The 24171-nt window shown below is 55.7% G+C and overlaps 6 protein-coding genes across 6 annotated transcripts; 2 read left to right on the forward strand and 4 right to left on the reverse strand.

The window, feature by feature from the left end:
• Positions 1-610: 610 nt before the first annotated feature.
• On the reverse strand, positions 611-1615 carry MYCTH_2126809 (uncharacterized protein; the record flags this gene model as incomplete). The annotated part of the gene is made up of 2 exons (XM_003663006.1): positions 611-953; positions 1431-1615. 2 exons carry the CDS (start codon positions 1613-1615, stop codon positions 611-613), a joined length of 528 nt encoding a protein of 175 aa, XP_003663054.1.
• Positions 1616-3936: 2321 nt separating this feature from the next.
• Positions 3937-5241, reverse strand: MYCTH_87980 (uncharacterized protein). The gene is made up of 3 exons (XM_003663007.1): positions 4812-5241; positions 4374-4490; positions 3937-4304 (listed from the first exon to the last, which is right to left on the reverse strand). The coding sequence occupies exon 3, from the start codon at positions 4191-4193 to the stop codon at positions 3963-3965; it is 231 nt and encodes a 76-aa protein (XP_003663055.1). The 5' UTR covers positions 4194-4304; positions 4374-4490; positions 4812-5241; the 3' UTR covers positions 3937-3962.
• A 197-nt stretch (positions 5242-5438) lies between these two features.
• On the forward strand, positions 5439-7120 carry MYCTH_2304452 (uncharacterized protein). Its single transcript, XM_003663008.1, has 2 exons — positions 5439-5914; positions 6153-7120. The coding sequence occupies exons 1-2, from the start codon at positions 5745-5747 to the stop codon at positions 6817-6819; spliced, it is 837 nt and encodes a 278-aa protein (XP_003663056.1). The 5' UTR covers positions 5439-5744; the 3' UTR covers positions 6820-7120.
• Positions 7121-8037, reverse strand: MYCTH_2304457 (uncharacterized protein). The gene has a single exon (XM_003663009.1). The coding sequence runs from the start codon at positions 7901-7903 to the stop codon at positions 7421-7423; it is 483 nt and encodes a 160-aa protein (XP_003663057.1). The 5' UTR covers positions 7904-8037; the 3' UTR covers positions 7121-7420.
• Positions 8038-10054: 2017 nt separating this feature from the next.
• Positions 10055-11923, forward strand: MYCTH_2304458 (uncharacterized protein). Its single transcript, XM_003663010.1, has 3 exons — positions 10055-10372; positions 10513-11246; positions 11343-11923. Exons 1-3 carry the CDS (start codon positions 10183-10185, stop codon positions 11787-11789), a joined length of 1371 nt encoding a protein of 456 aa, XP_003663058.1. The 5' UTR covers positions 10055-10182; the 3' UTR covers positions 11790-11923.
• An 809-nt stretch (positions 11924-12732) lies between these two features.
• Positions 12733-17020, reverse strand: MYCTH_107580 (ABC transporter-like protein). The gene is made up of 3 exons (XM_003663011.1): positions 16600-17020; positions 14312-16479; positions 12733-14227 (listed from the first exon to the last, which is right to left on the reverse strand). Exons 1-3 carry the CDS (start codon positions 17011-17013, stop codon positions 13738-13740), a joined length of 3072 nt encoding a protein of 1023 aa, XP_003663059.1. The 5' UTR covers positions 17014-17020; the 3' UTR covers positions 12733-13737.
• Positions 17021-24171: the final 7151 nt, after the last annotated feature.

Below are 24171 nucleotides of genomic sequence, written 5' to 3' on the forward strand. Positions count from 1 at the left end.
CGCTGCTCTCTGGGAGAGGCGTCAGGGCGTGACATGGACTTTTTGCGAAGACCTGGGTCCGTTGCGTCCTTTGCGTCCTCTGCGTCTTCGGTCTCAAAGGCCCAACTGACGTTGTAAACCGCAGTCTCGTGCCGGAAGTTGTCGAGAGTGCCAAGCAGAATGGAATCGGCCTGGCTCGGTTTCGGTCCTCTCCGGCGTCTGGGCCTTTTTTTGCCGGGACTAGCAGAGCTGGAGGAGGAGGAGGAGGAAGGTAGACTGGGAGCCGGGCTCGGCGATGGTTGCAACTTCGGACGGATCGGCTCCAGAGGCGGGCTGTTGGTGAGTAAACCGTCATCGGACTCGTACACGTCGGCAGCCGGGAGGGAGGGAGCAGCAGCAGCAGCAGGCGTACTCATTGCTTCGAGGAATACTCAGCGCTATGGCTCATAGAGCAATCGTGCATCAGCTCGCCATCGGCGGCCGGGTCCGGGCCGCAAGTCGGGAAGCAACAGAGCCCGCAATCCCAAACGCGCCTTCAACGAGCTCGGCTTTCCTTTAGGAGCAGCGCTCCCCAGGATCGCGGTGGGATCGACCTTTCTCTCTCTGCGGAAAGATCCGTCGACCCAGTTTGTCAGCGGGGCGGAGCGAGGCTGTCCGGGCGCAGCAGCAGCTCCCAAGTAAAGCGTGGCTGGGATGGGAGAAGGGGCGGGCAAGGGGCTGCGGAGGAGGGCTGCAGAGCAGCGGCCGAGGACAAGACCGACGGAGCCAGCGCGGCGTAACACGGCGGCGGGTCGCTCAGAACAGGTTCCAGGTTGCGTTGCGCTGTGCTAGGGATGAGAGGAACGGAAGGCAATCCCGTGACCGGTTGATTGAGCGGGGGATGGTAATTTGCAGACTCGTCGGGAACGGTGAGGGGAGGGGGGTGTGTGGCTGGGTTGCCGTCGCAAGAATGCGGCTCAAAGGCCCCGTAACGGCTGGGGTTGTTCGGCAAGAGAGGCTCAAAAAGAAGGTTAAAATAATAAAAGAAAAAAAAGTCGCGCCCGAATAAACGAGCTGGGTAGGGAGTAGCGAGCGTCGTTAACCCCGAGCACCTTGCCAGCTGGCACGATGGGCACGACGAAATGGGATGTTGTTCGAGAATGCGAGGTTGGCTAAATCGCGTCAATCGTTGGGAAAAAGCTGCGGCTCATCGAAGTTGTGCTGCAGCTGAGGTGGCCCGGGGTGAGGCTCGTTTGAGCCGCAATGACAGCAGCAGCTTGGGCTCCGAGCTAGGCTACGTACGGATGTATGCACAATACCCGACTTCTCTCTCAGTGCAGGCCGCAGCGTTTTTGAGCCCAACGCTTGTACGATGTTGAGGAACAGCGACTCTCCTTTTCTTTTGGGATGCGCAGTCTGCAAGGATTCTGGTATCTTTCGGATTTGTGTTTCCAGCTGCAGTCGGATGCGACACAGTCGGGGGCACGCTGTGGAAGTGAAGGAAGGGGGAGGGGAGGATCTGAAGGTATCCATCGCCGACGGGATGCAATGTCGAGGCACTGAAATTGCGGGGCACCCCTGTTGGGTGTCCATCGCGGATGCGAGACCCGCTGTTTGCTCCACTGACTACGATCCAAGCCAGTTCTCGGTCGCCCATTCTGTGCAGACACCCCTTCGTCGAAAATGGCCGAATCGCAGGCTCACTTCAGGCGCTGGAAGGAGCACCTCATCTTTCCACGAGGAGCCTCTGTCGGGAGCTCGGTATCTGCTGCATCCTATTCTTCGGCTCTTTGTCGCCTTCACCAATCAATCACTTGCTGGCTGCTGTCGCCTGCAATGTCCGGCTTCCTAGGCATGGCTACGCCCTCAATACTGTGGGAAGCTGGTGGTAAAGGGCAGGTCAGGTAAGCAGCCGGTTTGGAAGGTGCCTAGCATTGATGGGTGAAACCGAGACAGCCAAACTTCTGCAGCGCACGAGGCTTTTTCTTTTTCTTTTTTTTTTTTCCCCCTCTTCTTTTTTGCTGTTGGAGAACATCGGGTCTCTCTCCGTTCGCCGACTCTTGCATCATTATACGATTGCTCTCTAACCGTATCGAGACCACTTTTTGTTGGGAATGTATGAACCGTCACGGTTTCCCAGCCCCAACCCTCTTTAGAATAAGACGGGTTCAAACTTCACCCTCGGCAGAGCCCAGCACACCGTACCAGGGCTCCCCCTCGTGCTCTGTGTGTTCGGGCGAAAAGAGAGGAGAATGGATGGCTCTAAGGTGGGGGAGAGGCATGGGGCACGGCACGGTAAATATACCTCACATCGCCCCTCCGGACGAAGCACGGAGTACGGGGTACCGCCGCCGTTCTCGATCCGCACAGCTTTGGAGGAATCTGCGAGTTGTTTGGCGACAATCCACGGATCCGTGTTCCTTCTGGGTCGCGGCAGAGCTGGAACACCCCGCATTCAACAGGAAACTGCCGGGGAATCCCAGGAACGGAGCGCTGGGGCCACACAAGCCAGCCGCATGGAGGCCGGGCAGTTACAGATTGCTCAGATCCCGAAATGCCAACCATTTTTAGTGGACCATCGGCGAGTAACTGATCACCCGGAAATCGCAATCGGCCTTTTCTCTCTGGGGCGCGAGAGTTCCATGCAGGACACGACTCCAGACCAAGCCTCGGCCAAAGCCAATCGACCGGCTTATGGTGGGAGTGTTCTGGTGCGAGGGTTTACTCTTGTCAGGGCTCATTGGAGCCAAGCGGCGCCTCAGCCTCATCGGTCGATAGCGCTTCGTCTCGGGTCAGTCCGCAGTGTCGGCCATGGCAGGATCGCGCCGTTCGGAGCCAAGTAACCTCGCATAGCTAACTAATTTCCCCCGGTCACCCCACCCCCCCCTCTCTCTCTCTTCTCCTCCCTCCCTTATCCAGTCTTTTGATACCGGGCTCGCCAAGCGACACCAAGCGAAAGTTTTGCACAAAACGAATCGCAAGAAAAAAAGGTCCCCGATCACCTTTGAGCCGCTTTTCCTTGCCGCAAACGCCAAGGACAGACGAAATGGGGTCTATTGGCTACCCTCTAAGCGGGTCTTAGACGTGCCTGCGACGACGACAAGGTTATACATACATTAGCGTGTCAATGTCCCACGCAGACCACACCGACGTTACGTCAGCGACCCGCCCTGCCGCCTGCAGGGACGGCACGTAGCATTCTGCAGAGCGGAATCGGACACTGCAGAGTAAGCATTGGAGTCCAACTCGGTCAAACCAGAAAACCTCCTCGCGAAAACAAGGCCTCACAAGGATTTAACACGTTTTTTTCTTAGCATCTCGTCATTTGCCTTCGAATCGCAACATTATCTGCTCCCTTAAGGGGGGGGGGGGGCCTTCAGGCTCTGAACAGCTGCATCACTACCTGCATTGTTCCGTCGTTAAGGGAGAGGGGGCCAGAAGGGGTGGGGGCTGGCTCAGCGTGGTCCGGCAATGACATGGCCATTGCTGAGGATGGTGAGGCTGCCAAAAGATTGGTTCTCGATATCACAGGGCATTAAATGGTTAAACCGGATGCGGCGGTGAGATTCGCCCAACTTGGATCGACGGCTCCCTCCCTAAGAATTCCACCGAAAAAAAGGGCATAGAGGCCTGTCAGCTGCTATCCTCATTTTATTAGCCCGGTAGCCCTGGTTGGACTGCAATTTCGAGTTTAGCCGCTCCTGATGTCGAGTCCGTCAGCCGCGAGACGCGAATTCGTGTCACTGCTATCTGTGCCTGTGCGATTCTCGGGGCGAGCCTCAAGGGACCTCGAGTTCCAGTGCCACCAACTTGTTGGGGAAGCATAGTACCGCTCCGATGCTACCGGCGAAACATGTCTGACGACGAGATCAACATTGTGCTCGTCATCTCGAAGAGGGGCCCCGCATCAACGTTGTGGCAATCCAGATCTAAACGAGCCCATTGCTCGCCTGTTCTGCGCCTCATGACAGATTTGGCTTTTTTTTTTTTTTTTTGAGCACCATTCAGACACCTAGCACAAGCAAAGCAAACGTGTGCGGCTTCGGGAGAGACAGGCGCAGCGGTGAGAGAGTTTCACATCCCGCTAGGGAGCCCAGCCCCGTGCTTGGGTCACAGTGAGCCAGCGCCAGTAGTACCGTTCGATGAGACTCGCTCAACCCGACTCTCGTGGTAGCAAGCGGCAGCAACTCGAGTCCACGACTGAAGCGAGGCTTGTCCCTCAAGACGCCGGCCATGATAACCGTAGGCGACTTTGCCCCAAAATGCGCATTCGCTCAGGATATCTCGGTCAGGTCTGTCAAAACAACCCCTCCGCGAGTTAAGGTCGGGTACTCCGTACAGTATAAGTAAGTCTACAGCTCTTATCCGCTTGTCTCACTAACCGAAACCATTACATCTCACTATCACAAAACAAGCCCTCTTCCGAGCCCTCGGACTGTTAGCCCTGGTACCCGACCCAGAGCGCTATGGATTAAGCACTCATGGTGTGGGCCGTGGGCCGAGAAGGTTATTGCCTCCTGTCTTGTTCTCTGGTAAGCATAGCCTTAGCCTTCACCAACCCCTATTTGATCGGTTCCCAGCGACATTCTTCTATATGCCGTTCTTTTCTTTTTCCCTCCGAGAGAGGCTTACCTACCTTCCATATATCACGTTCGTCTCGACCGAGCCTTCCAAAACTTGGGTTGATCCTACCCGCCGCTACTTCTTCCTTCGTTCCCTTTGCTTTTCTCGGTTTTGTTGAAGCTCCATGCTTGTCTTTTAAAACCGTCGCTGGCCGTTCTAGAGTCGGTCCTCCCACAGTCATTATTCAGGTAGCTGCCGTCATTGCCCGAGTTAACCCTCCTCCGCCTCAGGCATGTGCTGTATGAGTATGTGCAATAACTCGACGGTCGACAACAGGTTACGCCTGTTCTTATCGCTCCCCACTCGTTCTTTACCTCCACTCTTCCAAACTCCACAACCGTACGGACGGCAGCACCGCCCCCAAGAAAGACACAATAGACCACTTTGTTCTTGAAAAAAAAAAAAAAAAAAGATTCCCGTTCTCGGCACAGGAACGGAGATGATTCCGAGGTCTGCAGCTCTAGAATTCTCGACATGCCGAGGCCTATCGTAGGTGCAGCGTGGTTTTGCTGCCTCTTGCCTCGGTCGACCGGTCGCTGCCCGTGTCCCCGCACCAGGATGGAGCAAGTAGTCATGGCAAGCAAGGAGGGGTGAATGAGATACCCCTACAGGACTGTAAAATCATCGAGCTCTTAATCAGCCGTTAACTATCGTGACACGACCTTTCGCACAGCCCTAACTATTGAGAGAACGCTCGGAATCGTTGTGCGCAGGAAGGGACTGCCACGCCACAGATCACTTATTTACCGGTTCCTTTTATTGTCGTCACCAGCATCCGCATCTCCCGTGTGCAACCGAAATCGGTCCTGTCCGGCGTTTCTCATCAGGAACTCCCACGGATACACCGGCCCAAAGATGACTGACCTCCCGGCCACCATGAAGGCCGTGGTGTTCCACGGCCCTAGGAAGATTGCGGTTGAGGACCGACCCGTCCCAAAACGCAGGTCACCCCCCTTCTCCCCGGCGCCACCTTCTTCTCCTTCTTCTTCTTCTTCTTCTTCTTCCACATACTGCGCCAATCCGCGGCCACGAACCCGAGGCTAACTCGAGACCGCAGTGCAGGATCCCAAGGACATCATCGTCAAGGTCCAGTACACGGCACTATGCGGCTCGTGTGTTGACCCCCCGTTGTGTGGGAAATGGGAGATGTATGCCGAGCAAACATGACATCTGACACCGTTTTCAGGGAACTGCACGTCTACCGGGGCCACCAGCCGTCCCCGACGGGTTTCATCATGGGCCACGAGTTCGTGGGCACCGTGGTCCAAGCGGGCGATCAGGTCAAATCCGTCTCACTCGGCGACACAGTCGTCGCGCCCTTCACCGTATCCTGGTAAGCACACACATAGGGGATGGATACACATACGCACATACATGCATACATACACGCGTGTACTAGTATGTACAACGCAGAAGAGAGAAGGGCCCTTTTATTTTGTTGCCCTGAGCAAGCACCGCTTACCGTCGTAAACCACACCTCCCCTTACCGCCGCCCCTGTAGCTTCCCTCGCACGCACCAAGAAAGAAAGAACAATGCGTTGAGAAAGGAAACACAAATAACAATAAAACAGCATGAATTGCTTTTACTGCACCCACGGCGCTTCTTCGCGCTGCACCAACAGCCTCCTCTTCGGCTGCGAGGCCCTCGACGGCGGCCAGGCCGAGTACGTGCGCGTCCCGCACGCCGACGGCACCGTCGTCAAGGCGCCCGCCGAGTTGGCGGCCGCACCAAAGGGTAAGGGCGGCGGCGACGACAAGGACGAGGACGAGGACGGGAACGAGGACGGGAACGAGGAGGACGGCCGGCGCCGCGCGCTGGTCCTCATGGCCGACATCTTCCCGACGGGCTTCTTCGGCGCCAAGAACGCCTTCGGCCTGCTGCGGGAGCAGGGGCAGCCGGCGGGCGAGGCGGTGGTGGTGGTGGTGGGCTGCGGGCCGGTCGGGCTGTGCGCCATCGTGTCGGCGCTCGAGCGCGGGCCCCGGCGGCTGTTCGCCGTCGACAGCGTGCCGTCCCGGCTGGAGCGCGCCCGCGCGCTCGGCGCGGAGCCGCTCAACTTCCTCGGCGAGGGCGGCGTCGAGGCCGTGCTGCGGACCGTGCGGGCGGCCACCGACGGGAGGGGCGCCGACGCCGTCATCGAGGTCGTCGGCCTGAGCCCGGCGCTGCGGACCGCCTTCGACCTGGTGAGGCCATTTGGCGTCATCAGCAGTATCGGTGTGCATAACGCCGAGGTGGGTTAATTTCATTTATTTCTTTTTCCTTTTTTTCTTTCTTTTTTTCTCTCTCCCAGCACCCGTTGCGGTTCCGCCGGGAGAGGGTAGGGGGGGTTGGTTCCTTTTGATACTGATTTGGTGGTTGATAATAGATTCCCTGGAGCGGTGATGAGGCGTACAGGTAAGTGTCGTCCCACCCCTTCTCTTCTTCCAAGTTGCTGCTTGTACTGACCGGCAACAGCAAGAACCTGAGGCTGCAGATGGGCCGCTGTCCCGTTCGGTCCATCTTCCCCGAGGCGCTGCCGGTGTTGGTGAAGAACCAGGACAAGTTCAGGTAAGCCGGCTGCTTTGATTCCCCTGAGACATGAGGGGAAAAAAAGTTCCCCGCTCTGACCATAGCAGCTTCATGTTTGACAAGATCATGCCGCTTTCGAAGGCCGCGGAAGGATACGATTTGTTCGACCAGATGAAGGTGCAAAAGGTCATCTTCAAGCCGTGAGAGAGTTGGGTAGTACCTTTTTCGACTGAAGAAGGCGGTCGCGGCCAAAAAAGGATGTATATGCCATGAGGTAGATAGCATCGATCCTCTTGGTCGCCGTTGGGGCTGACTGAGAGGTAACAAGGCAGCTCAGTTCTGCCTCGGCTTCACAAGGCCATCGAAGATCCAATAGTACGTGACGGTCGAGTCATCCTGGACGGTGGCGAGCAAGATGCGCTTTCCACGCTTGGGACCCCTCCAAAGGCGCCACTGCTCCTCCCTGCCGGGCTCGCCGGATGGCACCGCCAGGTCCGCCGCACCGGGGGGCAGGGCGTCGATGGCGTCAAACAGGGCGGCGAACTGGGCGGGCGACCACTTCTCGGACAGGTGCAGGGGCAGAACCCACTCGACCTCGGGCTCCTGCGGGATGCGCTCTCCCCGCTCCTTTTCGGCCTTGATGATGTCGATCTGCTCGTCCGGGTGCACGTACAGGCGCTTCGGCGGCAGTCCGTAGAGGAGCGGCCGCGGGAGGTTGGGCTGCGTGTGCGCCTGGACCTGAGCCCAGTCGTGCTGGTACCTCAGGTTGTTGAGCACCACCTTGGTGAGCGCTTCGAGGTGGTCGGTAGACGCCATGTGCGGTCCTTGTTTCCTTGTTCCTTTTTCTCTTCTTCGTTGGTGAGGGAACTGATTGAGGGTCGAGCTTGCTTGTTTCTGAATTTTTATGGGCTGTACCTACTCCGTACTGTATTTCGTAAACTGGATCTCAATCGACATATCTATGTAACTAACTACTGTACGGATACGGTAGTGGGTTACACACACAACTATGATCCCTACATTTCCTTTGATTGTCGGCCTACTGCACAGTGCTTACAACCAGTTGCTACTTCCATTGGTCGACCTGTATCATCTTCCCCCATTCTTACTTTCCTCTTCTCCTTCGACGAAACGAGATGTGATGCATATCTGTACACACCACGCTGAGAGAGAGCGGCAACCGAACCATCAGACATCCTGGAATCGGTGGACAGTATCAGGAAAGTCTCACCCCGCTGCGCAGATTCGAGGTGCAGTCTATCCTCCTTGTACCTATGGTTAGATTCTTGAGGGCTGAAAGGTGTGCCACATGATTATATCTTCAGAATATTTCATGACGACATGAACCAAGTCTACAACAGGTACGCCATTGCACGCACTGCGTATTCCGCATACGCATACGCATACGCGTATACAGGTAGAAATTTGGTGTGAATTTACGGTGAATGCCCCGTCGTTTAACCCTATTAGTGTAGAGCTGCCTGTTCAGCGTCGACTCCGCGGTTGCCACACAGTACATACAAGCACGGATTATCTTGTACAGTGGGGTCAGAAAAGTGTTTGCCCACCCACTTTTTCCACCCTCCAACTTCAAAGACATACAGCACACGCAAAACAGGGCCAAACTGCCACCAAATTGATATTACAACTACGGCTATTTCAGTACTTGATTAGGCCACCTTGTGATTGAGCCAAAAGATCTATCCTTTTCCCCATACCCATAGTCAAATTGACCAGGAATTCAACAGGTATTTGGCTCCAGACTTCCTGCAGTGCTGTAGCCATCTGAGCCACTGTCTTAATCCGATGCCGCCTTTCAGAGATTTTTACCTTCATCCAGTGCCAGATATTTTTAATTGGACTAAGGTCTAGGCTCTATAGTAGCCACTGGAGTAGCCGAAAGTCAGCGAACCTCGGCAGCCCTCTTTAACAGTTGAACACGCCCCCCGTGGTGATATGTTATCCCATCCTCTTGTAATTGTACCCTAGAGCTATATATTGACCTAATGAAAGGAAAGAAATGTAATATAAAGATCTGGTTAGTATATTCGAGTCGGTTTAACTAGGTACCCTAGGGCAGGGGGGTATAAGTGATTTAAAGGTATCTATTTAGTTAGTTCTTATATACTATAGAAGGTACTAGACGGCTCGGTCATCTAACTTATAAGGTCTTCCAGATCTGGGCTTTGATTGGAATGGCTTGTTGGCTCTGTTAGTAAGGTTATATTTAACTTTCGAGATAGTATAGTTGATAGTCTGTCGGTATAGGCTGTAATTGTACCTCCTTTTAATCTAGCCAAATGGAGGCCGTAAACTAGAGATATCTAGGCTTCTGTAAGTTCCTGGTAAATAGTCTTTGGTCTGGAAGCCAACTTATAGTATTGAAGAGGAGGTTAAAGATGGAAAAGTCGGCGTAGCTATCGTTGAAGTTGAAGAGGGGTAGTGATTTGGAAGTGGATTTCCAGGGTTGAAGTGGGCAAACACTTTTCTGACCCCACTGTACACTAAGGTTATACTCCCGGAAATGGCACGCTAAGTTACTGGGTAGTAGTGTACTGTGTAGTCAGGGGCTCGAGTGGGCCCAGCAGCTTTTTCGGATCGCAATTTTAGCGTTACATAGTACTATGTAGTAACTAACTAACCCAGAATCCCATTAGCACGCCTTGGCTGCAAACCCCAGGGTCCAACAAAATGCAGAGACGGGATCACTGAAGACGTCCGCGGCGCGCCGAGGTTTTTGAATTCGATTCCCCATGCGCCACCGCTCACGGGAGCCACAACCGGCTGATATCTTTTCAATTTTCTCTTCAACCCCTTAAAGTACTTCGTACGCCTTAGCGGTGGGATTCTTATTTGCCCGCGCACTTTGGCGATTCGGAAACGAGACAGAGACTTGGTCTCAATTGCGACCCGCAGTCTCGGACCACCGCCATCTTCACCTCTCCTTCGCCCGGGATCCGGGTTTCGCGCTCACGCGGTTCTCTGCGCAACCGGCGGATTCTCGTCACCGCCGGCCACACGGTCGCCCTGAAAGGCCGAGTAAGAGTAAACAGAGGGATAGAGTATAATCGAAAACAAAAAGCGGAAAGACAGTCATGGCGGGCGGCTCCGAGCCATTTCCGCCGCTCAGCGCGGCAGCCGATCGCCAATTCCAATCCACGGCTACCGACAATAGCGCACCCCGTCGCCGCAGAAAGTCCAGCATTCTTGGGAGCGAGTTACGCGTCGGAGACACGGGCGCGCCCTCGATAGCGACCGGCATTGCCCAGCTCAGTGGTCCTGCAAAGGTACACATACCTCCGCCGGGGGGAGAGGGAAAGGGAAGAAGCAGAAAAAAAAAGTTGGGGAAGTGAGGAAAAAAAAGGGGGGGAGAGGGGAAGGAAGGGAGAGGGTGAAGGGTACCGAGACACGCGGCTAACAATAACAGGAATCCGCAGCAAGCCCCGCGACAACTACGAAACGCTTCTCGAAGCGCCGGAAAGCTCGCTCCGCCCTGCGCCGCGCAAAGAGCATCGCCGTCAAGCACACGTGGGTGCTGCCACTGGTCATCCTGCTCGTCTTCCTCTTCCTCTACGCCATCAACCCGACCGAGGCGAACCCGATCCACCACTTCATCTTCCTCTCGTACAAGCTGCCCACTTCGAGCCCGGACGAGCCCCCTCAGTATGGAAAGGGCCCCTGGGACATCGCCCTGGTCTCCTTCTACACCGTCGTCCTGTCCTTCACCCGCGAGTTCATCATGCAGGAGATCCTGCGGCCCATGGCCCGCTGGGCCGGGCTGAGGTCGCGCGGCAAGCAGGCCCGCTTCATGGAGCAGATGTACACCGCTCTCTACTTCGGCCTCCTGGGTCCCACGGGCATGTACGTCATGAGCCGCACCCCCGTGTGGTACTTCGACACGCGCGGCATGTACGAGAACTTTCCCCACAAGACCCACGACGCCATCTTCAAGTTCTACTACCTCTTCCAGGCCGCCTACTGGGCCCAGCAGGCCATCGTGCTGCTGCTCGGCATGGAGAAGCCGCGCAAGGACTTCAAGGAGCTCGTCGGCCACCACATCGTCAGCCTCGTCCTCATCGCCCTGAGCTACCGCTTCCACTTCACCTACATGGGCCTGGCCGTGTACATCACTCACGACATCTCTGACTTCTTCCTTGCCGTGCGTGGCCACTCCAACCCCCCCCCCCCCCCCCCCAAAAAAAAAAAAATCACATCGTCGTATCCCACTGACTTTCTCTCTCTCCCCCCTCTCCAGACCTCCAAAATTCTAAACTACCTCGACCACTGGCTCACGGGCCCCTACTACTTCATGTTCATGTGCGTGTGGATCTACCTGCGCCACTACCTCAACCTGCGCATCCTCTTCAGCCTCTTCACCGAGTTCAAGACGGTCGGCCCCTACGAGCTCAACTGGGAGACCCAGCAGTACAAGTGCACCATCTCCTTCGTCATCACCCTGGCCCTGCTCAGCGCCCTGCAGGCCCTCAACCTGTTCTGGCTCTTCTTCATCTTCCGCATCGCCTACCGCTTCGTCGTGCACAACATCGCCAAGGACGACCGCAGCGACGCCGAGGAGTCCGACGTCGACGAGGCCCCCGCCCCCCTTGCTGCGAACGGCTCGGCGAACGGCGATGTCAAGAGTTCCGCCGCCGCCGCCGCCGCCGCTCCGACCGCGAACGGGGCGGCAAAGAAGCGCAAGTAAAACAATAAGTAATGAGAGATTATAATTGGCGGCGGGGTGTTGCTCTCTCTTTTTTTTTTCATTCTCTTTCTCCCCGCAACCCGTGTTCCCGTTACAGGTTCCTTCCTCGTGCCCTTGGTTTCGGAGGATCGCCCACGGTGGGAGCGGGGCGATGTTTGACTTGAGGCTGAGGGAGGGGAGGAGCAGGTGCGGGAGAGAGGAGGGGGAAGTGGGAGCAAGAGCGAATAAGATGGGTGGGTGTGGAATACGTCTCTCGTTTTATACACATCAACGCAAAGGTAACAGCATGTCATGGACAGGTGTCGAGGCGTCGTTGCTGTTGTTTAATTTGTTTGGGGAAAAGGGGGAACCCCTCCTGGAGGGGCTTATCCACGGGCACGATGAAAAGGAAACAAAAAAGGGGGGACGATGACATCGGGGAACGGGTTGGGGAACGACACATTCGCTTATTATATCTCGGTCCGGCATAGAAGGGGAGGAGAGTGGTTTACGACAAAACATGACGAGGAGGAGGAGATAGGGGGAGGAGAAGGGCGAGGTTTGGCTCCGTGCGAAACCCGTTAGGGAAATGAATTCCCTGAACCCGGGTGGCAAGTACTTCGTTGGTGATGACACACCACCTCACGGCGTGCCAACTTGCCGAGTCGCCTTTTTGGGGCAAGTACGCACGGCTGGCAGACTCTGGACGACTTTTTTACAATTTTCGAAAGTACAACAATTGGAATAGCAGCTTTAATAATAATACAACGACTGATGCGATATACGACGAATTACGTACACATCGTTACCTCGATGTGACATGAGAAGCCGCTCCAACCAACCTTACTTGTTACCGAGAATAGAAGTAATGAAGATAGAACGCATGACCCGAGGGCTCTGAAAGGCTTTATACGTACTCCTCCTCTAGCAACGCTCGAAACGCACGGTATAAGGACCATCATCCCGCACTCCGAGGTTCAAAACAAAGCCCGGAAGAAGCAACTTTTGGTATATCCGTTCCACTGCTCCTTGTCCCCCCTTCTCATAGGAAACGAGACCCCCGAGCTATGACTTGTAAAAAACCCTTCCCAATTGCATCCCACTGGTAATGCACCGAGCCGTAGCCATGGCCAACCCCGTCCGCCCCTGCCCCATGACCCCATCCCGTCCATCCCATTACCCCCAATCCTCCGAAACCCGACCCGAAGTGCCACACTTTACCATGCTCTTCATCAGAAGACAGAAAGCTAAAGCAAAGGGAGATAAGACAGGCGAGGGAAAAGCTTAAATAAAAAAAGGAGAAGAAGGGGGAAAAGGGAAAAGAAAATAACGCCGCCCATGCTTCAAGAATCGTGGTCATGTCATCTCTCATTAGAATATGTGTTGAGATGGTGCTCGGGTTAACCGCAACTGAGCACCAACACTCTTCGAGGGAAGTGGTAAAACCTCCCCCCCAATTCCCTGCGCACCAGAAAACCAGAGGGCATAGACAAAAACATCGCTGATGAAGCGCATGGTATGGACTGCTAAATATAAAAACAGTAACACACAGAAAAGGCAAGCGACTAGCGTGGGCAGGGAGCAAGTGATGATTAGGTTAATGCTCCTCAAAACGTCCCTTAGCTGTACGCTGCTCGTTTCAGGTGCATATTCGAACTGGCTCAGGAAGTCGTCAAATCATCGCGGTATTATGGTCGTGCCGAATCATATCTCACGGTGGTGATGGACGGTGTCGGGATTAATGTTGGAGGCCTTATTTGCCTCGCTGAGGGGGTTGTTTCCGGTATTAAGGACACCAATTGTTGTTGCTGCCGGAGGATGACATCGTGCACAAGAGCAGAACAGACAGAGAGAGCAGCGTCAGGGAGCCGAATGTGACCTGTCCGGTCTCTTGACGGCTGCCCTTGCGTATTAGTTGATTCGTAAATTGATTCGGGAGAGTTCAGGTTTGGCCCTAGCAAAGGCCTAATTAGGGGAATCTGGACGTATCGGTCGAGCGCCCGGCGGATGATGACTCGGATGGAAACGAATAGAGCAGCGGCCGAGCTTCGTCCTTGGGCTTATCGGGCTGACCATCGTGAGCGTCCGCGCCATCGTCCTGAAGCGTGCCGTCCGAGCCGCTCGAGGACGTATTGCTCGTATTCGAGGAGATGGACGCCGTCTCATGAGCGTCGGCCGCGTTCGCCGAAGGGCTCTGAGGGGCAGTCGGAAGAACCGTCGATGATAGCATGCTGTTGTAGCCGTCGTCGCCGAGGTTCGCCTGGCTCAACAGCTTCTTTGCTTTCCTAGTGGCGTCGCGAGCGTGCTCGGCCGCCTTCTCGGCGCGACAGTGCTTCTCCCACATGGCGGCGTAGCGGCCATTGAGCGCCAGAAGCTCTTGGTGAGTGCCCCTCTCGACGACGGTACCAGCATGGAGGACGATGATCTGGTCGGCGTGGGTGATGGTCGACAACCGGTGACTGGAGGTGACACTTTGCGTTAGTCCTATAACCTGCTTTTGTTCTTTTCAAGTTTGTCCGGAATATCGATCCGCGGGTACTCACGCGATAATCAACAGCGTGCGATCCTGGCCGAATTTGCCGCTGATCAGCTTGGACTGGATCTTTTGCTCCGTCTCGCCATCGAGCGCCGATGTCGCCTCATCCAGCATGATGATCCTGGGGTTCTTCAGAATCGTCCGCGCAATGGCCACGCGCTGTTTCTCGCCGCCGCTCAGCCGGAGTCCGCGCTCGCCGACTTTGGTAAGGTAGCCGTCGGGAAAGCTCATGATACGGTCGTGGATGGCAGCGGCGCGGCAGGCATCGAAGACCTCCTCGTCGGTCGCATTCGGGTTGGCGTACTTGAGATTATACATCAACGTCTCGTTGAACAGGATGGTGTCCTGCGGCACAACACCGATGAAGCGGCGCACTGAGTCGATGGTTACGTCCTTGACGTCGTGGCCGTCAACCTCGATGCTGCCCTCGTGACAGTTGTAGTACCGAAACATGAGGCGGAAAACGGTGGACTTGCCCCCGCCGGACTCGCCCACAAATGCGGTCGTGGTGCCCGGTTTGCACTCGAAGGACAGGTCGCGCAGGGCGGGCCTGCGCTTGTCGTACGAGAAGCCGACGTTATTCCACTTGATATGGCCGGTACACTCCCGCAGCGGACCCACGCCGAGCTTGTCGACGACGGTCGGTTGGATCTTGAAGAGCTCGAGCAGCCTCTCGCCCGAGATCATGGCCGACTGCACCGTACGGTAGAAAGTGCCAAAGAAGTTGAGAGGGCCCTGCAACTGGTTGAGGTATGTGACAAGGAGGACAAAATCGCCTACGGTCCTGTCGCCACGCGACACCTGGTAGCCGCACGTCAGCAGGGCGACAAGCAGGCCGCACATGAACACCACCGACTGGCAGATGTTCATGTGGCTGATGCCGTACGTAACCTTGGCCTCGGCCTCCTGGAACTTCTTGATAGCCTCGCCGTAGCGGTCAAACTCCCTCCTCTCGGCGTTGAAGTACTTGACCGTCTCGTACGACATGATGGAATCATTCTTGACGGCTTCCTCTTCGCGGTCGGCGTTGACCATCTCGCGGCGCTGATCAGCTCTGGTGGCGGCCATACGGATGGTCAGGTAAAGGTAGTAGAACGTGATGATGGAGACGAAGAGGGCGTAGATGGAGCCGAAGCGGATGTAGAAGTAGATGATGGCCACCAGAAGGTCCACCAACATCGGCACTACCTGGAACGTGACCTGCTCGAGAAACTGGTTGATGGACGCGCCCTTGTTGAGCGCCGAGAGCACCTCGCCCGTGCGCTTGCCCAGATGGAAATCCAGCGAGAGGGAATGGACATGTTCGAAAGCGGCCGTCGTCAGGGCCCGGTATGTGTGCTGCGACACGGGAATCCAGAGAATCGACCGGATCGAGCCCAGCAGGCCAGACGGTCCTTGGAGCAGCTTGTAGAGAATGAGGAGCCCGAGCTCTAACCACACCTTGTCAATACCCTGCTTCTTGAACGTGTCGGTGAGGACGCCGAGCTGGGCAGGAACGAGGATGTTGACGACGCGCTGCAAGATCACCAAGATGAAGCACAGGAGAACAACCCCCTGGAGCTTGGCGGACTTGCTGGGCCACAGGTAGGGGAAAAAGATGGAGTAGCCGCGGCAATATTCGAACCACGTCTTGTGAGGGAGCTTGTCCGGCCTGTAGAAGGCAGCCCCCTCGTCCTGCTGCTGCTGGCATCCCTGTTCCCCGGGCGCATCCAGGTTACGGCGCGTGTTTCTGCCGGTGGTGCCGTAGTGAATGCCACGCCTCGCATGCCCGTTGCTATGGTCGCGGTAGTCTCCATTGCTGTCGAGCAGCGGGCTCGCCTCGTCCACGTCCACGACCGATCGCTGTGCCTCCTCGTCGTGCAGGCGCCGCGTTTCGACCCGCTTCCTGGCAACGGCAGCGTATAGGCCGATTAGAGAGACGAGTAGACAGATACGGACTCCCGCGATACCGACATCGACCAGGTCCCAAAATCCGAGACCGTTGTCCGGGGGTGCTGTTAGGTAGCGCAGGTAGCCACTATCGGTGAGAGCGAGAACCGAGGCGAGCAGGATGACAATTTCGCCTATGAGACCGAGGACCCAGAAGATGGCGTGAACCACGATTGGACCTTTGCGCCACTCGAAGAGAGTGATGAGGACGTACAGGTAGAGAAACGCCGAGCCGACGATGTAGACCTGGGTGCTTTGTCAGCCTGGAGGGGGGGCGGATCTTGATCATGCGGGCGGGCGGCCTCTCCCACGAATTTGCTGAAGTGATGGTAATTGGGCCACGGCGGGCGGGTCTTTCAAACTTACGATTCTCTCTTCGCCACACCACCACGCATTGTCGAGCCCCCCGTCTCTGGTTGATCCCATGGCGTGGATCGCGACAGCGGCGCCATTGGCGACGAACGACGTCACAACGGCGGCCGTCAGGTACAAAAACACGGGGCGAGCGAGGCCGGCGGCGCCATCGACGTCGTCGGCTTCCTGTAGCGCTTCCTGCTCCCGTTTTCGCTTGGTGATCGGCAGCGGCTTCCCGCCGGGGCCCGTCACGGTGGGTGCAGCCAGCTGCTCCTCGGATTTGGACGTGATAACGGTGTGGACGCCGGCCGAGAGGGTGAAGGCCAGGAGCAGGATGACCGGATAGAGCAGCTGAGCCTTCTGCAGGACCAGCAGGGCCGTGCTGGAGCCCTGCTCCGAACCGCCATGCTCGATCAACGAGTCCATGCTGGGCCTGCGAGGAAGCTCGGAGAGTTAGAAAAAGACGGATTAATGATTGCAGGTCAGTACCGCCGCGAGGAGGGCGGGGAGGAAAAAAGGGAAAATAGAGGGCGGTAGAGGAGGATGAAGGGAGGACGAAGGGAGGACGAGAGAAGCAAAGAGCGTTATTGAAGACTACACTGCATTGCTGCTCTGATCTCGGGTAAGGCGAGGCGAGGCAAGGCGAGGCAAGGCAAGGCGAGGTGGATATGATGTTGTTGTCTTGCCCGCCGTTTGGTAGCGGAAATACGGCAATGCAAAGGTAGTAGTAGTAGTAATGGAGGAGGAGTTGGTGGTTAGAGCAGCGGATGGTGGACATACGAATTTCCAGTCAAGGAAGCCGATCTCTTAGGACGACTTGGAGGCGAGGCAGTGCTGGCGGCTCCTCATGGCCTTCCCCCTACGGGTCGCGGCGGCAAATGGAGGGGCTATCATCGTGTTTCGCAAGGTCAGCATGCTGAATCGCAACCGTGAATGGCCCGGTCGAGCAGCGGCCTCGGTGGGGACGGCTGTTGCGCAGCTGACGAGGTTGATGTGTGGCTTTCGCCACTGGTGCGGGCGGGTCCCGAGGCCGACTTCAACGACTTTGAATCCGGCCTTCGGTGATGAGATGGCTGGCAGATGACAGGCCGATTGACTAACCTGTAGTGATGTGCAAGCCGTTCTTCCAGGTCTCGAGATCTACTACGGAGGCCGATTGCTTTGCGGCGGCTGCCTCTTCTCCTTTTTTTTTTTCTTTCCTTGTTTTCCCTCTGCCCTTTGCTTTTTGTTTTTACCTCTTGGTATTCCTCCTGTTCGTGTCGACCTCGATTGTGGCCGGGCTTGCCCGCCGTTCTTTGGCTGGTCTTCGGTGCGACCTCGAGGATGGCCGGTCTTGACCGGTGGAAGCGGTCGAGACAGGACGCAATGGGCCGAGGGGTCGAGGGGTCGAGAGTTCAAACGAGCGTGGTGGGACGAATTGTTGGATGGACTCTCGGGGAAGAAAGGCGAGCTTCAACCAGGAGGTGGACCTGTCGACGGGGGCTTTTTTAGGTATTCGTTGAATCTACGTCCTCCATGTATTTCTCCCCGGCCCCAGGCCCCGGCTGCCCTTTGGAGGTACTTCCGTCCATACACTAGTGTAGGTGAAGTCGGTAAAAGGGTACACGAAACCTTTCGGGTGGATGGGCTGTGCTGGTGCTGCTGCCGGCTGTTCACTGGGGGTAGCGGCAACCCAAGACACAGGTTGACACCCATGCAAGGTTACCCTGCTCAGGCGCGCAGCCAACCACAACCAACGGCAGGCACGCTGTGTCTCTCTGGGAGGGTGGGGTGGAGGAGGCCCAGATGTGCGGCTTCCTAGTGTAGAGTAGGCGTGCATCGCTCGCCAGATGGGTCGAGCGTCATGGGAAGGGTTGCACAGGCCCGCGTCCCCAACCGTACCACTGCTTCTTCTTCTGGAATCGGAAATTTTGAGAGTGCTGAAAAACAAGGCTCGTATGTACTACTGTACACGTACTCGTACAGTACGGAGTACATCGCAGCACACATTACGAGCAGTGTTCGTGTCGCGCAGTGTACAGTATATAAGGTAAAATAGGTATGCATCCGACCTTACAAGCACGGTAGGTAGGATACCTCTGTTACGGTGGAGGTACATGTATGTACTGTACATACCTACTCAGTACTTGCGCTAGGTGCCCTTGCTGGGAAAAAAAAAAAAAAAAAAAGGGGGGGGGGGGGGCGAATCATAGGTGTTCCCTTCTCGGCCTGTCTGGGGTCAAACATGGGCTGTAACCTTCAACTGCAAAGAAGAAGAAAAAACTTGTTGCAGAAGAAGAGAAAAGTGCCGAGGCCGAAAGATGACACCGAAGATGGCCATGGTCATGGAGCAAAACGGCCGGTTAAAGTTGGACAGCTAACACATGGGGGCCCGACGTATAGTACAGTACATGCTCGGTACATAGTGTCGATAGCTCGGCGGGCCCAGGATCACCGCCTGGCGCCCTCTGGAGAGACGGGAGGTGCGGGAGTCGGACCGGGCGACGAGCGAGGATCTCGAGACGTGGACCGACGGATTGGCAGACACGCAGGTCTGGAACGCTGCTATCCGGTCATATGGGCTTCGGACGGGCCCAAACGAGCTCCGATGGGCTCAGACGGGCTGAGACGGTTTATGGCTACGCGCTGGCATGTTGGCTCATACCCTCCATTTCCCATCAAAGTTCGAAGGCTGTAGGATTGGCTGTTCTTGTTCTTTTCATCTTTTTCTTTTTTTTTTTTCTCTTATCTCTCTTTTTTTCCCCTTTATCTTGTCTCTCTTCTGTCGATCGCACCACAAAGTCGCGTCTACTTTCGTACGCACACACGATGTTTTAGAGGTCGCGTGCCCACCTTGTAATGTACATTCACCCGCATCCGAGAGTGAACATTGCTCTCGCCCTACAGCACCTAGGCATGGATATTAGTCAAGGAGGCCCATTGACCTTGAGTACTCGAGGCATCATAGGTGGTATGCTGTACTCCGTAGAATATCGGGGTTTGTCCGAGGAAAGGCATGGAGCAGTCGACGTAGGTCAGGTACCTTGAGCACATTTACGAACCTGGCCTATACTGCGCATCTTGGTACTTGCAAGGGATATATAGCTAGGTATGTATTAAGTGTTCTCAAGTATGTACAGACATACATACCTTAGAGGTAGTGGAGAACGGTGTAGTTTATCGGCAGTTCTCTGGGCCGTTGTACTGGCAAGACCATGATATGACGATGCCTTAGCCGGGTGTTCAATGCGTAGGTGCCTTAAACTCTGTGCGCACAGAAAACCCTACGGCGAACACTCCATCCTCTTCTCTCTCTCTCTCTCTCTCTTTCTCTCTCTCTCTCTCTCGTGGGCGATGGGCATGGCTTCGAAAGCGAGACCTGCGCAAGCGGCTTGCCTCGAAATCAATCTCCCCGGGTTGTTCCTCGGGCCACTGCAGGCTCACTCACCGCCTTGCAGTCGACAGAGTGACCCGTAGCTAGGCTGCATGCGCTATGCATGCATGCGCATATATCCAAGACCCCAAACCACGACGGCGCTCGCGTTAGTTATCCGCATGGGAGCCAGTAACCCAAGTGGAGATGTGGATCTACCCATCCCTGGTGCATTCCGGGGGTCTCGAAGGCCCTGGACTCGAAAGTCACGGGGAATAGGCTGCGCCGGCGCGCCATACGCGCCTTCCAAGTTCCAGGTCAACGGTGGGGCAGGATCCCTGGCAACGGCCTGGCCTACCAAGGATTAGTGTACTCCTTACGGGACCATGGCGCCTGCGCACACTATCAGTACACTAAGGTACTGCGAGCGCAGCAACTACCTGAGCTGCCTTACTAGTAAGTACGGATGTCGCTACCAAAAGAAGTGGCTCACCGCCTTTGTGCACGGACCATGCAAGGTCGCTGAAGTTTTAGAAGGTAACTTCACTAACAATCGGCCACATTGCCTAGACTTTAGTGGCTATAGTGCTTTGCCCCACTGTACTTTATGTTGCTTTTAGCGGATTCATTCTGCCGGTCAAATTTGGCGGTGAGCCAGTTCTTTTGGTAGCGACATCCGTACTTTCACTCTACATGCTGCAAGTGGATACTCGAGCCGGTTGGCCAGCTGCGTTCGGTTGGCTGCAGATTCGTCCTCTCGCCTCTCACGCGCTCCACTAGAAGCCGCTTTCCCTTGGTCCCATGCTCCGCCGACACCGCCGAGCACTGGCGCTGAAGCGACAAGTTCCCGACGGTGAAGGGTGTTTTTCGCACACATCCAACAACGCGAGTGATGCACAACCGACCTAGTGTGCAGGCAAGGGCGGACGGAAGCAGCTAGTTACACGTGTTCTGGAGCCCAATCCTGTGGCACACGGTACGGCTGCATCCATTGCCGCGGATGTCGAGCAGGATGCCCCATGTCGGGCTGCACCATCAACACATGGCACCGAAGTCAGGCGCTTGACACCAAGGTTGCTTTCCGCAGCGCCCTGGACACTCGGCCCGCGCTGGGCTTGCCACATTTTGTAGGTGCCGGATGTTGGGAGCGTATCATTGTAAGGCACGGATGCAAGATATGTATGTATCCATCCGTATTCACAACTTACCGTGTATAGTTATACACATACTTGGGTATCTAGAGGTACTTTTAGATTACGATAGGTTCCTGCGAACCGGGGCCACGACCACATCGGGGAGGGCGCACAAGGCGCCAGCCGCAATTTCGCAACAACGCAGGGCTATCTAAAGTAAGAAGGGGGGAAGGGAGGAGGATGGGGAGGGCTCCCGGAAGCAACCCAATTTCGAGAAGGGTGTCCGTGGGCAGCGATGCCTCTGGTCGGATGGAGGGTTCGGGTCTCATCGAGCACACTCTTGGCCAGGGAGAGAAGGACCTCCGCAAACCAGGCGAGTCAAGTACCCATGGCTTGCATGTAGCTGACAGACAGCATGGCACCTGGCCGAGGCTCTTCATGGGGAAGAAGGAGTGCAGCCCCGAGACATTGCCTGAAACGGGCCACGCATTTCTTCTATCCGTACAGAATCGGATTTGCAACCGCAAAAAAAAGCAAAAAAAAAAAAAGAAAAAAAAAGAGCTCGATTCGACGCCCCTCGTTTTCGGTTTAAGTAAGATGGCCCGAACGGTCCGGCAGGGGTGGCGGGAACGGGCGGGAGGGAGTGCCTGGGCAACCGAACCTACTCCATGCACATGCGACATCTTCCGTGACCGGAGGAGGCGGATCGAACAGAGCATATTCTCGGTCTTCCCGTAGTCGGCACGGATCAGACTAAATCAATGTCAGTACACTACGGAACGACACCAGATGAAGCCCTGCCAAGCGTGGTAATGCTCAATCCTCATGTGGCCGGATCCGGTAGTCAACCAGGATGGGAGAGTCTTCCTCCGGGATCTTCTTCCTTTTTCAGCTCAGACGTCGTGCCCTCGCACGGCACGGGAGTTTATCAAAGCTCCAGCCAGCCCCGGCAGCAGCAGCCGATCTTCCCTTGGCATTTACCGGGCACTCACCCTGGCCCTACAGGGCACTACGGAGTACTATGTCCTGTTACTGTACACCGCAGCAAGTTTTTGCAAGTTTTGCGTGTAGTTCCTGTCTTTGTATAACACTTGTTGATTGTGCATGACATACGGTACATACATGATGTATCCGTAGTGTATGTATGTACATGCGTTATCCGTACTGCGGAGTGGAAAGGAGTTCTCGGTTCGTGTCATCAAGGGCCGTCTCCCGTTTGGCGGATCCCGTCCCATCCCGTCCGGCCCCGAACTCCGGCTCACCGACACAACGACAATGCAGTACAATGCAGCTAGTCGACCGGTCAGGGGAAGGGAAGAGGAAGGGGGGGGGGGGGGGGTAGAGTCCCCAACTCCCAGGCGAAAGTCCAAGCCGTGACCAAAGAGCCATGAGCCTCTGGGGGATGTCATTGCCGATCTTCGATAATAACCATGCTGTCCTGGCTCCGGCTATTTGGAATTGGCAACTGTGTCGAACTCCGTCAGAGTTCTTCGGCCGGCTGCTGCAACATCCACACGGCACACCCTGGTCGACCTGAAAAAAAGAAAAAAAAAAAACGCGTGTCTCAAGGGAAGCACAGGCCGGCCGCGGGCGCTACGGCTGCACAACAGCATCCCCGCCTTTTCTCTTCTTTTTTCCCTTTTCCCGGCGCCTTGCTTCTGGATGATGATGTCGGTTGGAAAGCCTAGCACGGCCTGCCGCAGCTTTGCTGCTGGAAGAGACAGGGGTGGAAAGGACGGGAAGGGACAAGAGTGGCTGCGTCACCGCGGTCACTGAAAAATGGTCTCGAAGTTCCCGTGCCCCTTTCTCCCCGGGTTCTACCACGTTTCCCGATTCGTTCCCGCATTTCCCCCCCATGCGTCCAGATGATTTTGGGTTTACAACACTACAGCCAAGTTACAGAGTATGTCTGTATATACACTCTGTATGTACGGATTACAGTAGCTCTATACTTCGTACAGACACTACAACAGAAGAATGTTGCTTCTCGCGTAGCTTGCCGGCGCCACAGTCGTCCGAGCTTGACTGTGCCGCATCCGAGACCCATTTCCTCTTCGCCCTGGCCATACGCTGTATGTATGTATGTATGTATGTATGTACGCCGCCACGCTGCATGTGTGTTGCGTCTATGTACGGATTATACACAGTCATTCCCTTGTGAAGTCTAGGAGTCGCGCGGGGGGGAATATACCCGAACGGATATCCGCCTCTTGTCGTCGTCAGCCAGCCTGCATTCTTCATGCAACACCAGACCCTTGACCATCTCTGACTTGTTCTGGCCCCTCCATTCGAGTTCTTCTTCTTCTTCTCCTTTTCCCTCGCTTTTCAAGCCAGAGAGACAAACAGGTTGAAGTAGGGTTTCCTTGAACGAGGAAGTGTTTCCGGGGAGGCCGAAGAAAGATTGTTAAGATCAGCTCTCTGGAGCGGACCGACAGCCGTGACAGCCGTCCTTGATGGTTTTCTGACCAAAGGCTGAGATTCTCGTGGCTGGGAGCTGGCGGAGGCGTGCATCATGCATGTATGTACAGTAAGTACATTACAGACATGTGTCTACATACGAGATTGTACGAATATGTCACTACATGGTCTCCCAGCAAGATCTCGGGGAAGGGATGGGCCCGGCTCGCTATCGTTGACGATCACCCCCGCGTTTCACCAGCTGACCTCTAGTGTCTCGGCTCGGTACACTTTTTTGTTGGGTGGCTGCGTGGGGTGGTCCGGATAGCGAACCCGAGTTCGATATTGGCCAAGTGATCTGCTTCGATGTATGTATGTACATACCCCCTTGAGCGACGCTGAGGCACCTTCCCGTCCACATCATCTCTCTTTTCTCTATCTCTATCTATCTCTCTCTCTCTCTCTCTCTCCCCGTCTTTCTCTCTCACCATGCTCAGCAAGTATCACCTCTATCACACGCTGTCTGGCTCTGCCGTGATCCGACCCCGATCTTGTTCGGCCGTGACATATCCGCGGCAGCTAATTATCCAGCGGTAACCTCCCCTCAACCCATCACCCATCAGTTGAGTAAACCTCGCAACGGGGCAGGCAATTCCTCGCAGCTCTCCTTCTTAACATTGGCCAGCTACCAGGGACGTGTGT

The sequence above is a fragment of the Thermothelomyces thermophilus genome, chromosome 3 (genome assembly GCF_000226095.1).
Source record: "Thermothelomyces thermophilus ATCC 42464 chromosome 3, complete sequence".
In the NCBI taxonomy this organism is placed as follows: Eukaryota; Fungi; Ascomycota; class Sordariomycetes; order Sordariales; family Chaetomiaceae; genus Thermothelomyces; species Thermothelomyces thermophilus.

Coding starts and splice junctions, on each gene's coding strand:
- MYCTH_87980 (XM_003663007.1), bottom strand. CDS start 4,193: ATGGCCGGCGTCTTGAGGGACAAGCCTCGCTTCAGTCGTGGACTCGAG.
- MYCTH_2304452 (XM_003663008.1), top strand. CDS start 5,745: ATGACATCTGACACCGTTTTCAGGGAACTGCACGTCTACCGGGGCCAC. Junction 5,915..6,152: donor GCGCCCTTCACCGTATCCTG/GTAAGCACACAC, acceptor ACAATAAAACAG/CATGAATTGCTTTTACTGCA.
- MYCTH_2304457 (XM_003663009.1), bottom strand. CDS start 7,903: ATGGCGTCTACCGACCACCTCGAAGCGCTCACCAAGGTGGTGCTCAAC.
- MYCTH_2304458 (XM_003663010.1), top strand. CDS start 10,183: ATGGCGGGCGGCTCCGAGCCATTTCCGCCGCTCAGCGCGGCAGCCGAT. Junction 10,373..10,512: donor CCAGCTCAGTGGTCCTGCAA/AGGTACACATAC, acceptor GCTAACAATAAC/AGGAATCCGCAGCAAGCCCC. Junction 11,247..11,342: donor TCTCTGACTTCTTCCTTGCC/GTGCGTGGCCAC, acceptor CCCCCTCTCCAG/ACCTCCAAAATTCTAAACTA.
- MYCTH_107580 (XM_003663011.1), bottom strand. CDS start 17,013: ATGGACTCGTTGATCGAGCATGGCGGTTCGGAGCAGGGCTCCAGCACG. Junction 16,480..16,599: donor GGTGTGGCGAAGAGAGAATC/GTAAGTTTGAAA, acceptor CAAAGCACCCAG/GTCTACATCGTCGGCTCGGC. Junction 14,228..14,311: donor CGCACGCTGTTGATTATCGC/GTGAGTACCCGC, acceptor TGTCACCTCCAG/TCACCGGTTGTCGACCATCA.